Source organism: Typopeltis vanoorti, chromosome 3, assembly GCF_054136105.1.
Source record: "Typopeltis vanoorti isolate ZY-2024b chromosome 3, IOZ_Tvanoo_1.0, whole genome shotgun sequence".
Lineage (NCBI taxonomy): Eukaryota > Metazoa > Arthropoda > Arachnida > Uropygi > Thelyphonidae > Typopeltis > Typopeltis vanoorti.
In genome coordinates this window covers 139,027,198-139,043,057 of record NC_143551.1, presented here as the reverse complement: position 1 = coordinate 139,043,057, position 15,860 = coordinate 139,027,198, and the positions used below count along the sequence as shown (strand labels likewise).

The following is a 15,860-nucleotide window of genomic DNA, read 5'->3' as shown; positions in this document are numbered from 1 at the left end:
GCAGAACACCAGAGTGTACAGAGGATTTGAAATTAGAAGTGATCACTATTTAGTCTTGAGCAGGATAAAATTGAATTTCATATTGAAAAGAATAACATGTAAGAAAGTTTTAAAGCGAATAAAAGTTGAGCAGCTCTCAGATGTGAACTGTAGACTAAAATACAGAAAGATTATTGAAAAGAAAATGAAAGAGTTTGAGAACAGGAATCAAACCTTGGAGATTCAGTGGCAAACTCTGAAGAAAACATTGATCGATTCTGCCAGAGAGGCATGTGGTGAGGTTGTGTGCAAGGATAAAAAAAATCAGAACTCCCTGGTGGACACAGGAAGTTAAAGAGGCAGTGAAGGAAAAGAAGAAAGCATATCAAATGTTCCTGGGAAATAAGTCAGCTTTTACTCTTACAGAATACAGAGACAAATGTAAGAAAGCTAAACAGTGTGTAAAACTAGCTAAACAAAAGTCATGGGAGGACTTTGGCAAGAATATAGAAAATAAATATCAAGAAGGTGGCAAAATATTCTGGAGGTTGTTGAAGAAGCTTAGGAATGGAGGAAAGAGTGCTGAAAAAGGAGTTAGAGATGATAAAGGTGACATGAAAACAGGAGAAAAAGATATCCTTGAAGTATGGAGTAATTACTTTGAAAAACTGCTAAATGAAACAAGCAGTGATGACAGCACAGTGATAAAAAACACTGACCAGGCATGCAGTCAGGAATACATATCCATACTTGAAGTAGAAAAAGCCATCAAAGGCTTGAAATGTGGAAAGGCAGCAGGAGTAGATGATATTCTACCAGAAATGCTGAAGTATGGTGGTATAAAAGTCTTACAGTGGCTGCACTGCATAGTTCAGAAATCCTGGACAGATGGACGAATTCCCGATGATTGGAGTAGAGCTCTCATAGTACCCATATATAAAAAGGAAAATAAAACTGAATGTGAGAATTACAGAGGTATTTCCCTACTGAGTGTTCCTGGCAAGATCTATATACGTATACTTGAGAAACAGTTGAGAAGAATTGTGGAAGAAAAGCTTGGTGAAGAACAAGCTGGATTCAGGCCAAATAGAGGCTGTCAGGATCAGATCTTCACTTTACGAGAAATAGTCGAGACAGCATGGGAATATAACAAAGATCTGTATTTAAGTTTTGTCGATTTGGAAAAGGCATATGACAAGGTGCCAAGAGAGAAGCTATTCAAATACAATGCAGTTATATGGTGTCAATGGGGCATTATATCAAGCAATACTTAGTCTTTATTTGAGTTGTAAGTCAGCACTTAGAATTGAAGGAAGTACAGGAAGATGGTTTAATGTTAAATCTGGTGAGACAAGGATGTACATTATCCCTTCTGTCATTCATTATCTATATGGATCACATTATGAAGGAAAATGGTATTAAACCTGATATCAAAATTGGAGATGTTAATGTCAGCTCTTTGCTTTATGCGGATGATGTTATACTTCTAAATAAATCCGCTACAAGTCTGCAAGATTCTCTGACTAAATTCAATTGCTGTTGTAATAGATATGGTATGAAGGTCCGCAATAAAAAGACAAAGACAATAAAAATAGGCAGAATCATTGAAAATGTTAACTGTGTTGTGAATAGAGAACCTGTGGAACAACTAAAACATTTCAGTTACTTAGGCACGATTTTTACTGAAGATGGTAAATTAAATATAGAAATAGACAACAGAATCAGCAAAGCTGGAATGGTGGGAAGTCAATTGAATAAATTCATATGGAATAAGAGAGAAATTAGTCGGAACAATTTAGCTGTATACAAGACAGTGTTCAAACTAGTTTTAACTTATGGATCTGAGAGCTGGGTCAGAAGTAAAACACTTGACCAAAGACTAGAGACCGCAGATATGAGAGTCCTGAGAAAGATTAGGGGCGTGAACAGATGGCATGAATGGCAATATCATATTAAAAATGAGGATATTAGGAAAGAACTTGACATTGTCAGCATCCAGGAATGCGTTAGCAGAGCTAATCTCAGATGGTATGGTCACTTAAATAGAATGGGAGAGGAAAGATTAGCAAAACAAGTGTTCTCTGCCAGGTTGGCAGGAAAACGACCCAGAGGAAGACCAAGATATAGGTGGATTGATATACAAAGTGCCTTAGACGATAGAAATATAAGATCTGATAATGTTGGAGTCTTGACAAGTAACAGACTGATTTGGAGGAAAATTGTAGATAGGAAGTTAGTAATGATGTAATTTTTTCATGTAGTACTGTCATATCCTGTACACCCCTTGAGGGTACATGGCAGGAATTTGATGATGATGATCAATATTTGAAGTAGATAAAGCCATCAAAAACAGGAAATGTGGAAAGGCAGCTGATGTAAATGATATTATTAAGAGAGAGAGACCTCCAGGGAGTCAGGTAGCCCAGATACTACATACACCAGCTACCATACTTATTCTTGAATTCATTTACACTACTTGCACACACACACAGCATTAAATGGCAATCCATTCCAAACGCACCACTCTACGAGAGAAAAATCTAGCCCTCACTCCCTTCTTAGCGGAATTCATTCTTATCTTCCAATCAAGGATGCCCTCTTTTCCTTTTCCCACCCTAATACTCAACCAGAAATGCTCAAATATGGAGGAATAAAAGTTCTGCAGTGGCTACAATGCATCATTCAGAGGGCCTGGTTAGAACGTCAAATTCCAGATGATTAGCATAGAACTCTCATAGAACCCATCAAATAAAAAAATAATAATAAAGCTGAATGTGAGAATTATAGAGGAATTTATCTACTGTGTTCCAGGTAAGATTTATGCAAGCATACTTGAAAAGAGGTTGAGAAAGACTGTGGAAGAGAAACTTGGAGAACAAGCTGGGTTCAGGGCAAATAGAGGTTGTCAAGATCAGATTTTCACTTCATGACAAACAGTGGGAAAATTATGGGAATATGACAATGATCTGCACTTAAGTTTTGTAGATCTGGAAAAGACATATAACAAAGTACCTAGAAAAACGCTTTTCAAAAAAACATTACAATTATATGGAGTAACCAGACCATTATACTGAGCAATACATTGTCTATAATTAAGTTTTATATAATATTTAAGTCAGCAGTTACAATTGAAGGAAATACGGGAAGCTGGTTTGATGCAAAATCAGATGTAAGACAAGGATGCACATTATCTAAACTCTTATTCATCTATGCAATTGCATTATGAAAGAAAGTGGCATTAAACCTTGGATATATCAAACTCAGCTCTTTACTTGATGCAAATAATGATGTATTCCTAAATACATCTAGTGCAAGTCTCCAGAGTGATTACTATTATTCGAAGGGAACCTCCCTGGATTTTGAAGATTCATCACAGGAGACCCAAACTATACACACAATCTATAATACTTCTCCTTGAACCCATTAACAGACAAAGCACAACTGACTCAGGCAACCCATTCCACTCATTCACAACTCTCCAAACAAAAAATCTAGTCCTCACACCACTACTAACAACACCTTCATTCAACTTCTAGGGATGACCTCTTATTCTGGCTTTTATATACACTTGATGAAACATTTTCTGCTGCAGAAATCCTATAAAACCCTTTAAGTAATTTAAATGCTTCTATCACATTTGCTCTTTTTCTCTTATTAACCAATTTCTACAAACCACACACCCTCAATCTATCCTCATAGAAAACATTTTACAGACCACTCACTATTGGTCGCTTGCCTCTGAATCTTCTCCACTGCTTCATCCGCTCCAAGAAACCCAGTAACTAAGACCTGAGTACAATAATCCAGATGTGGACATATCTAGGAGTTATAAAGTGGAATAACAAATTCTTACCTCTACTTGTTAGCATGTTCTTCAATAGCCAAGTAATATTATGAGCTACTTTAGCAACCTTAGCAATATATTCTCTAAACTTCAACTGTCTACCACTACCCCTAAATCTCTAGCTTCATCTATTTCCTGGAGTACATTTCCATCAATGGTATATAGCTTGTAATCAATTTACCCCAAAATGAATAACATCCCAATTCAACATCACCAGAGTTCGAGATCGGTAATCAACATAAGAAGCCTGAATGGTAAAGAAATGGTGCTGGCTGAGGAATTGGATAAGTACCAGATCGACATAATACTGTTAACTGAAACAAAAAAGAGAAAATGAGATCTTTATAAGCAATAAATACAAAATGTTACATTCAGGCAATAACAATCAAGGAAAAGAAGGAGTAGCTATAATATTCAACAGTAAATAAGAGCATAATCTTGAATGGCAGGCAATATCGAGTAGAGTGATGTGGGCAAATATTCAAATGGGAGAACTGGACAATGAGACTTATTTCTGCCTATAGTCCCACAGAAGGTTCTACTAAGGTAGAAATGGTCCTTTGTTGATCTAAATAGCAGTGTTGATCTAAAGTAGAAGTGGAGGAATTTTTTGAGGCTTTAGAGAAAGCAACTGACACAACGAAAAAGGAAAAGTTGGTCCTTGTTGTGGATCTAAATAGCAGAGTAGGAAATGATTAACAGACATACAGAAATATTTTGGGAAAATTTGGAGAAAACAGCAAAGCTAATAATAATGGCAATACCTGTTCGATTTCTGCTCAGGACATGGACTAGTTATTACTAATACAATGTTCCAACATAAAAATGTGCACAAGTTCACATGGAGAGAAGATGCAAGAAATAAGAAAAGTCTCATTGATTATGTTATTGTTGATAGTGATATTTTCTCACCGGTGAAGGAAACTAGAGTGCACACAGGATTTAAAATTGAAAGTGATCACCATTCAGTCTTGAGAAGGATAAAATTGAATTTCATATTGAAAAGAAAAAGATGTAAGAAAGTTTTAAAGTGAATAAAAGTTGCGCAGCTCTCAGATGTGAACTGTAGACTAAAATATTATTCAAGAAAAAATTAAAGAGTTTTAGAACAGAAACCAAACCTTGGAGATTAATGACGTCCTGAAGAAAAGACTGATTCATTCATCCAGAGAGGAATGTGGTAAGGTTGTGTGCAATGATAGAAAAATCAGAACTCCATGGTGGACACAGGAAGTTAAAGAGACAGTGAAAGAACAAAAAAAAGGAAGCATACTGAAAGTTCCTGGCAAATAAGTTAGCTTGTGCTCTTGGACAAGGTAGAGATGAATGTAAGAAAGCCAAACAATGTGAAAAATTAGCTAAACAAAATCATGGAAAGACTTTTGTAAGAACACAGAAAATAAATATCAGGAAGATGGCAAGATATTTTGGAGGCTGTTGAAAAAAAAAGCTCAAAATGGAGGAAAGAGCTGTAAAAGGAATTACAGATGATAAAGGTGACATAAAAACTGGAGAAAAAAATATCCTTGATGTATGGAGTAATTATTTTGAAAGACTGTTAAATGAAACAAGAGCAGTGACAGGACAGTAGTATATTTATATTTATGTCAAAAACTTGAAATATGGAAAGGTAGCCGGAATAGTTGAAATTCGACCAGAAATGCTTAAGTATGGAGGTATAAAAGTCTTGCAGTGCATACACTGTATAATTCGGAAGGCTTAGTCAGAAGATTGAATTCCTAATGATTGGAGTAGATCTCTTATAATTTTTTTTTTTATAAGAGCCAAACAGAAGAGGCAAACAAAAAAGCATTTTTGTTTGCCTCTGAAAATCAAAAAAATTATATGAAATTAAACAGAATTGTCTAATGTTGGTCAATGGCATGTGCTAAAAACTTAGTTCTGTTTTTAAGAAGAAATTAGAGTAGATGGCAATATTATTATGCTCATGATTTAGAGTGCACATTTTAATTTATTTAAAAGTTACAGTAGTCAAGAAGGTTTTAAAAAATCCTTTGTTTGGTACATCTTATTAGGAACTGAATGATGAAATATATGATAACTGTGATAGCATAGTGCAAAACAGAACAGATGATACCTTATCACCATCATCAATTTCTTGATATGTATCCTCAAGGGGTTTCAGGCTACTATGATAGATATTATTAATATCCTATCAATAATTTTCCTTCGAATCTGTTAGTCTGTTACTTGTCAGAACTCCGACAGTGTCATATCTAACATATTGTGCTTCTAATGCACATCTAAATGAATCAATACAACTAGACCTTGTTTTTCCTTGGGTTCCTTTTCTTGCCATCTTGGTATCAAATACCTGCACTAACTTTTCCTTAACAATTCTATTTAAGTGGCCTTGGATTAGCTCTGCTGACAAATTCTTGAATGCAAACAATTTCAAATTCCTTTCTAATATCTTCATTTTTAATATGATTCTGCCATTGATGCCATCTGTTCACATCTCTAATTTTTCTCACAACTTTCAAATCTATGGTCTCTGGTCTTTGACAAGTGCTTTTCATATAAAAATACCAAGAAATTATATTTTTGATTTAATTCTTTATCTAAGTGTAAGCAAACAAAGTTTGTAAATGACTTTCTTCATGACTGAACTACTTGTATATAGAGGCTAATGAAGTCCAAAAGGATATATATATATCCTTTTGGACATGTTATAATGCTATGCATTTGATAGCCACTATCAAAATCAATTTTAACCTTTATTGAGATATTAGAGTGTGGGGATATCTCTCCAAGCACCTCTGAGTGATCTAAAAGATAATGCTAAATCTGTCTGAGTGGCCCTAAGAGATCACTAGTAAACTCAGAAGTGGCTCAACCCAGTGACAGGCAAAGACCAGCCACCAAGCAGAACCTCTCTACTCCTGGGGAAGCAAGCTATAATCAGTGGGAGACAGACCCAGAAGAGATACCAAAGTTGAAATAATACAAGTAGTGGAAAGTGTATCACCTTATTATTAAAATACTCTTGATCAGAGAGAGAGATGTTCAAGATTTTTTTTTCACTTGGTTAGAGTATAATTTAAAAATCCCAAAAAATTATATTCCTGGTTTAATCCTTCATCCAAGTGTAAGCAAACAAAGTTTGTATGGGAAATTTCTTTATAACTCGGCTACTTGTATACAGAGGCTAATGACTTCACATTAATTTCCTTAGTATCCCACAATACAAAGCGCGCGCATGCACACACACATGCACCCACCCTTTTGGACGTGTAAAATGCTACATATTATGGGTAAGGCCACTAGATAGACCACTTTCGACCTTTATTGAGGTCTGATCAGTAGATTACCTCTGCTTGACCCAGCAAGGCCCAGAAGAGATACTAAGGTTGAAGTAATGCAGAAGTCATATATATATATATATATATATATATCCCATATACAAGTAGTGAAAAGGTGTATCTATTGCCTTATTATTAAAAAAGGTTAAACCAAGAATATAATTTCTTGGCATCTTTAAATTATAGTTTAACCAAGTGAAAAAACATTTAACACCTATTTCTGATCCAAAAAATACTTTAATAATAAGGTATTACACCTTTTCAATACTTGTATATGGGAAATATATGACTTCTGCATTTTCAACCTTAGTATTTGAACTAGATCTAAACAGCAGAGTATGAAATTTGAACTAGATCTAAACAGCAGAGTATGAAATGAATCCCACCATACATATAGGAACAATTTGAAAAAATTTAGAAAAAATGGCAAAGTTAATAATAATGGTAATTATGTGTAAAAGTAGCTATGTGTAAATACATTATTTAATTGCACAAATATTACATTCGCTGTAATGGCTAATATCTTCAGAAAACAAAGACAACTGAAAACCACAGTTAGGCAATAATATCATCTGAAGATAAAGATCCGAGAGTAAATTTAAAAATGAATACATTTTTAAATGTTTCACAAAATAAAATCACTCCTATCATACCATATTCTACTTAAGATTTAAACAATGAAGGCATCGTTTACATGATTCTTTATATAATCATTTAAATTTAAAAGTACTGTGATGAAGTTTGATTCCATAGAAATGTAAGGTGTATAGGTAATTCATGGTCAGCAAAGGCTTTTAAAAGAATGTTGTGAAGTGTTTCTACATTGACCAAATCTTAACATAAACATCTAGTATCTCAAGGATATGGAAAGTGGTTATCTAAAAACATTAAAATTTATTATTATTTAACAATTTTGCATTAAAAATTCAATTTATAATTTACATTCAAGTGTCATATCTATAAATTCACATGTATGCCACAGTAATTAACTATTTAATAATATGTAAATATTTCGTCTTATGTATCTTAAGACATCAGTACTGTAAGATACTTAAGATGAAATATTTACATATTATTAAAATGTTAATTACTGTGGCATGTGTGTGAATTTATAGTTATGAATACTCCACAGGTATCACTATATAATAGATTCAAGTAATATATTATTGCTACTGATATATATATATATTTTTCTGTTGCATACTGTATGTCCTTTTCTATCAATTCCAACTGACTTTGTATGTATTAGAGTTCTGAAGATGCCTAATGGCTAACAAAATATCAGCATAAATAAAAATTTTATTACTAATTATATTTTATTACTTATTAATAGTATATTGGAGGTTACACCAAAGATATGTAACCTCCAATATACTATTAATAAGCCCAGTTTCTTAATGATAGTCTATAAAAATATTCTTGATTGAAAAATATAATTTACCATGATATCCTTTAAAAGTTGAGCTGCTACTTGTTCAGGAGCAAATAAACCTCCTGAATCAGAAATAAGACCAGTTTCTAAAGGCTAGAAATAAGTTGAAAAAAAAATAAGTAACACATTAGCAGTATTTATCAATGTGAAATTAGTATAAACTATGCTCTAAATTCATATTATCATATTAGGCATTATTTACATATTACATAAAGGACACTATGACAGCCACACAATCAAGTTTTCTCTATTCCTAGCTTCTTATCAATAATTTTCTTCCAAATTAATGTAATCTGTCAAGTCTCCAATATTATCTGTTATTACATTAACTTTCGATATGAGAAACTGCCAAATCTATAACACAAAAAAGTGTCATGTGTAGGTTAAGGAGAAAGAAAATAAACAGCATGTTGATGTGTTTCTTGAACAACTGGAAGCTACAGTAAGTAGTGTGGTGGCTGTTTAGATTTCTTATAGAATAGCAAATACACTTGATACCAGCTGGTATGTCTACCTCTGATAGCCAGGTTCTTGCTAATGTCTACAATCAACAAATAACCAAAGCAACAAACTCTACCCCTCTGTTTCTTGTACTTCTAGAATTCACATATCGACATAAGTTACCTGCATGCTTCTCTGTAGTCTGCATGACACAGTTGGACAACTTGTAGATCTCTTTTATCTAATGTCTTACTTATGCTAGCATCCTTGCACTTGCTTGATAAGTCAGAACTGAATGAACACAAAACCTTCCTTTCCTCATAATTATTTCTATGATAATAATGCCCATTCCCATCATTATCACGGTTTCATAACATTCGCTCTTACACACAGATTCTCACCATTCAATCCAACATAATTTAGTTTCCCTGATTCTCTGTGTTAGGTCTCATACCAATTAATTTCTGAAGACTCTGATACCAAATAATTAAAAGGTAAGGTATTCCTTTTATATAAATCCATTCTTTCCTCAAACTCCACGTATCCAAAAAACTTTTATCCATTCCTCCTACACAGCCCATGCATCAATCATTTACCATCATAGCCCTTCTTAATTCATTTCTATCTAGGTAAACGTATGATTTTCACTTTCTCACTCTTCACTCTAGCTTCTTCCAGCAATTCTTTCATATCCTCTATCATACTGGCCTTATCACTAGTTAAGTCATTCATACCTTCTAGAATCGCAATATATTTTGGTTTGCTTTTCTGTTTTTCAATTGCACATGCTATATTATCAATTTTTGCTCTGGGAAAACTTGAAATTATCACCAAACCAAATAATATCCTTTTTTACAATCTTTTTCACCTTTTTTTTAATCCTTTTTTACTTATACCTGATTTTCATTATGCACTAACTTATTCGTTCTGTGTTTTGTTTCTTGATTTGCTGTTAAACTTTCTTATCCTTCCTATGTCCCTTTAAACACTGCTCGACTTTCTGTAATTCAGTGTCATCTGTCGAATAATCTGCTTTAACTTTGCGATTTTGGAGGTTAAATTATTTTCAATATCTCCAATATCATCTTTAGTGGTTAAACCTTCTTGTTCTCAACTTTGCTGTTCTTGTTAATGTTCTGTTTCTGGTGTATTCTGGCGCCAGTTTACAGCTGCATTTACTATTGCAATATCTCAATATAAAAAAACACTAACATACTATAATTTTATAATACTAATAAATATTAATAACTTTATCTAATAACAAAAATAATCTGCAATACTTACAAGGCCATCAAGATCCATGACCTATCCAGATTGCTTTTATGACTATAATTTAGGATAAGGTTGTATTATTTGGTCGTCTTTGCAGACGACCAAATAATAATTACAAATTCTGAAGATAACTTACAGAAAGCTATTTTAAATCTAAATGAGATATCCAAAGATTATGGTATGATAATATCAATGGAAAAATCAAAAACTATGGCCTTTAAAGGACAAGATCCAGCAAGAACTAAAATAGTATTAGATAACAAGATCTTAGAACAGGTGAATTCATTTAACTACCTAGGATGTATGATCACTTACGAAAATGAAAAAGATATAAACAAAAATTGCAAAATATTTAAAAATAACAGGAGTAATTAACTCTATATTTAAACCAAACCTAGTTCAAAAATAAACCAGGCTAAAAGCATACAATACATTAGCCCTACCAGTCTTAATGTATGGAAGCGAAATCTGGACAATAAAACAAAAAGACAAAGATTAACAACAGAAGAAATGAAGTTTATGAGAAAGACTGCAAAGCATACCCTATTTGATCACAAAAGAAACGAAGATATTATGAAAGAATTAAACCAAGAACCAGTAATTGAAAAAATTAAAAAAATATAAACATAGATAGATGGAACACGTTCAAAGAATGAAAACAAAGATTACCAATACAAGCCTTAAAGTACAAGCCATTAGGAAAAAGAAAACCAGGGCGTCCTCTTAAACGATGACTTCTAAAGCCAGAACAGGCCATACTAGGCCTAAATCCTTGATACGTATGATGATGATGAGGTTGTTAGTCTTATGCCAAAATGTATATTTTTGTATGTAAACTACGAGTTCCCCTGGCCAGTTTGCTGGATGAAAAATTCATGTTTCTAATAGGAAAAATCCTGCCACCACCTCATGATACTGGCTAACTCACCTTTAACTGAAAAGCTCTGATAAAGGCTTTTCCCATCCTAGATGGGATTCAAAACTATTCTTTCCAACCAAAGAGCTTCATTAAAACTCAGCTATGGAGGTACAAATAATTGTGTCTATTAATAAGTATTTTTTATTTTTATAGTTTATACAGGTTATTCGACCTATTCTTTATTTAAATTCTATTGTATGGGAAGGGGTGGATTAAGGGTGAAAGCTAGATAACTAGGAGCTCTTCACTTAGTCTATAAGAAATGCTGAAAACCAACTGAACACCGAGTCAGAAGTCTCAAAGTACAATTCCCATCTTTCTGTATGTGCCCTGTTACCAGATATTCATTTGACTGCTCGACTACTGAGGATGTGGTGGCAATTTTAGACTCAACTGACCAAACTGTATTCTATGTTAATTGAAACCACACACACGACAATACATCATAAAGATGTCACAGCAGCTGAGGAATCATCAGGCTATATGTTTGTCTACCATTCTCATAAGGGGAATGGGATAAAGAGAAAAACTACTGAAACAATTTTGGCTGCAGTAACAATCCCAACCTCAACAGAACTAAAGATAAATACCATCAACATTAGAAGCAGCAATGAAAAAGTGGAGCAAACAGAGAAAAGCCATGTCAAAATATTTTGTTTTACTGAGGTTAAGAGCATGAAAACAGGTGATATCTGTCTAAATAAAAGAATCAGATGATTTACTGGCATTTGTGATTGGAGAAAGAGGGAGAAGCCATACTATTTAACACTAAATGTAAAGATAAGCAACTTATATGAGAGCCAATTTCAAGTAGAGCGATGCTGGAAAAATTCGAAAAGAAAACTAGAAATTTATATCTATGACTTCACCAAAGGTTTAAGGCAAATAAATAGAATTTGAGTCATTAGAAGAGGGTAGCTGTTCTTGTTGCCCTCCTCTAATGAGCCTTCTTCTTGGAAACCTAAACAGCAAAGCAGGACAGAATCCCAAGAAGTCTATTTAAAATTAATAAACAACTTTTACTTAATACACCCCTAATAAATTAATATACACCCCTTCAGAGTACTCTGAAAGGGTGTATAGGATATGATAGTACTACATGAAAAATTTACATCATTACTAACTTCCTATCTACAATTTTCCTCCAAATCAGTCTGTTACTTGTCAAGACTCCAACTTTATCAAATCTTATATTTCCGATAAGGCACTTTGTACCATATCAATCCACCTATATCTTGGTCTTCCTCTGGGTCATTATCAAATCTTATATTTCCGATAAGGCACTTTGTACCATATCAATCCACCTATATCTTGGTCTTCCTCTGGGTCATTTTCCTGCCAACTTGGCAGACAACACTTGTTTTGCTAATCTTTCCTCGCACCATTCTGTTTATGTGACCATACCACCTGAGATTAGTTCTGCCAACACATTCCTGGATGCTGACAATGTCAAGTTCTTTCCTAATATCCTCGTTTTTACTATGATATTGCCATTGATGCCATCTGTTCACACCTCTAATCTTTCTCAGGACTGTCATATCTGCAGTCTCTAGTCTTTGGTGTTTTACTTCTGACCCAGCTCTAAGATCCATAAGTTAAAACTGGTTTGAACACTGTCTTGTATACAGCTAAATTGTTCCGACTAATTTCTCTCTTATTTAATATGAATTTATTCAATTGACTTCCTATCATACCAGCTTTGTTGATTCCGTTGTCTATTTCCATATTTAATTTACCATCTTCACTAAAAATCGTGCCTAAGTAGCTGAAACGTTTTACTTGTTCCACAGGTTCTCCATTCACAACACAGTTGACATTTTCAATGATTCTGCTTATTTTCATTGTCTTTGTCTTTTTATTGCTGACCTTCATACCATATCTATTCCAACAGTTATTCAATTTAGTCAGAGAATCTTGCAGACTTGTAGCGGATTTATTTAGAAATATAACATCTTCCGCATAAAGCAAAGAGCTGACATTAACATCTCCAATTTTGATATCAGGTTTAATACCATTTTCCTTCATAATGTGATCCATATAGATAATGAATGACAGAAGGGATAATGTACATCCTTGTCTCACACCAGATTTAACATTAAACCATCTTCCTGTACTTCCTTCAATTCTAAGTGCTGACTTACAACTCAAATAAAGACTAAGTATTGCTTGATATAATGCCCCATTGACACCATATAACTGTAGCGTATTGAATAACTTCTCTCTTGGCACCTTGTCATATGCCTTTTCCAAATCAACAAAACTTAAATACAGATCTTTGTTATATTCCCACGATTTCTCCACTATTTGTTGTAAAGTGAAGATCTGATCCTGACAGCCTCTATTTGACCTGAATCCAGCTTGTTCTTCACCAAGCTTTTTTTCCACAATTCTTACTCAACCGTTTCTCAAGTATACTTGCATATATCTTACCAGGAACACTCAATAGGGAAATACCTCTGTAATAATTCTCACATTCAGTTTTATTTACCTTTTTATATATGGGTACTATGAGAGCTCTACTCCAATCATCGGGAATTCGTCCCTCTGTCCAAGCCTTCTGAACTATGCAGTGCAGCCACTGTAAGACTTTTATACCACCATACGTCAGCATTTCTGGTGGAATATCATCTACTCCTGCTGCCTTTCCACATTTCAAGCCTTTGATGGCTTTTTCTACTTCAAGTATGGATGTATTACTGACTGCCTGCCTGGTCAGTGTTTTTTTATCACTGTGCTGTCATCACTGCTTGTTTCATTTAGCAAATTTTTCCAAGTAATTACTCCATACTTCAAGGATATTTTTTCTCCCATTTTCATGTCACCTTTATCATCTCTAACTCCTTTTACAGCACTCTTTCCTCCATTCCTAAGCTTCTTCAACAACCTTCAAAATATTTTGCCACCTTCTTGATATGATATTTATTTTCTTTTGTTCTTGTCAAAGTCCTCCGATGACTTTTGTTTAGCTAGTTTTACACACTCTTAGAGAATACGTTTGTCTCTGTATTCTCTAAGAGCACAAGCTGACTTATTCACCAGGAACTTTCAATATGCTTTCTTCCTTTCTTTCACTGCCTCTTTAACTTCCTGTGTCCATCATGGAGTTCTAATTTTTCTATCCTTGCAGACAACTTCACCACATGCCTCTCTAGCTGAATCAATCAGGGTTTTTTTCAAGGCTTGCCACTGAATCTCCAAGGTTTAGTTCCTGTTCTCAAACTCTTTCATTTTTTCTTCAATAATCTTTCTGTATTTTAGTCTACAGTTCACATCTGAGAGCTGCTCAACTTTTATTCGCTTTAAAACTTTCTTACATGTTATTCTTTTCAATATGAAATTCAATTTTATCCTGCTCAAGACTAAATAGTGATCACTTCCAATTTCAAATCCTCTGTACACTCTGGTGTAATGCACCAGGGAGAAAACATCACTATCAACAATAACATAGTCAATGAGACTTTTCTTATTCCTTGCCTCTTCTCTCCATGTGAATTTGTGCACATTTTTATGTTGGATCATGGTGTTAGTAATAACCAGTCCATGTCCTGAGTAGAAATCCAACAGGTATTTGCCATTATTATTAGCTTTGCTCTTTTCTCCAAATTTTCCAAAAACATTTTTGTATGTCTGACAATCACTTCCTACTCTGCTATTTAGATCCCCAACAAGGATTTTTCTTTTTCATTGTGTCAGTAGCTTTCTCTAGAGCCTCAAAAAATTCCTCCACTTCTACCTTAGTAGAGCCTTCTGTGGGATTATAGGCACAAATAAGTCTCATTCTCCAGATCCCCATTCTGATATTTGCCCAAATCACTCTACTTGACACTGCCTGCCATTCAAGAAGATGAGCCTCGTATTTTGTGTTGAATACTATGGCTACTCCTTTTCCTTGATTGTCATTGCATGAATATAACATTTTGTATTTATTGCTCAGAAAGATCTCACCAGTTTTTGCCTTTTTTGTTTAACGAGGGCCTTGTTTAACCAGGTGACGTCCCAGCTGGCATGAAATTTTGTCATGTTGTATTTTGGTTTAACCAATAGGAATACAATTTGGTCGGCTAAATCCCAAATTGCCAGATCACTTCCTACTCTGCTATTTAGATCCCCAACAAGGATTTTTCTTTTTCATTGTGTCAGTAGCTTTCTCTAGAGCCTCAAAAAATTCCTCCACTTCTACCTTAGTAGAGCCTTCTGTGGGATTATAGGCACAAATAAGTCTCATTCTCCAGATCCCCATTCTGATATTTGCCCAAATCACTCTACTTGACACTGCCTGCCATTCAAGAAGATGAGCCTCGTATTTTGTGTTGAATACTATGGCTACTCCTTTTCCTTGATTGTCATTGCATGAATATAACATTTTGTATTTATTGCTCAGAAAGATCTCACCAGTTTTTGCCTTTTTTGTTTAACGAGGGCCTTGTTTAACCAGGTGACGTCCCAGCTGGCATGAAATTTTGTCATGTTGTATTTTGGTCGACACAGGAAGTTAAAGAGGCAGTGAAGGAAAAGAAGAAAGCATATCAAAAGTTCCTGGCAAATAAGTCAGCTTTTACTCTTACAGAATACAGAGACAAATGTAAGAAAGCTAAACAATGTGTAAAATTAGCTAAACAAAAGTCATGGGAGGACTTTGGCAAGAATATA

At 34.2% G+C, this 15,860-nt stretch overlaps 1 protein-coding gene across 1 annotated transcript in view; it reads right to left on the bottom strand.

The window, feature by feature from the left end:
- Kdsr (3-ketodihydrosphingosine reductase) overlaps positions 1 to 15,860 on the bottom strand; it is a 134,316-nt gene that overhangs the window by 15,360 nt on the left and 103,096 nt on the right. The window contains exon 8 of the mRNA XM_090416049.1: positions 8,588 to 8,671. Coding sequence (XP_090272175.1) covers positions 8,588 to 8,671 — 84 coding nt within the window. The remainder of the gene's footprint in view (positions 1 to 8,587; positions 8,672 to 15,860) is intronic.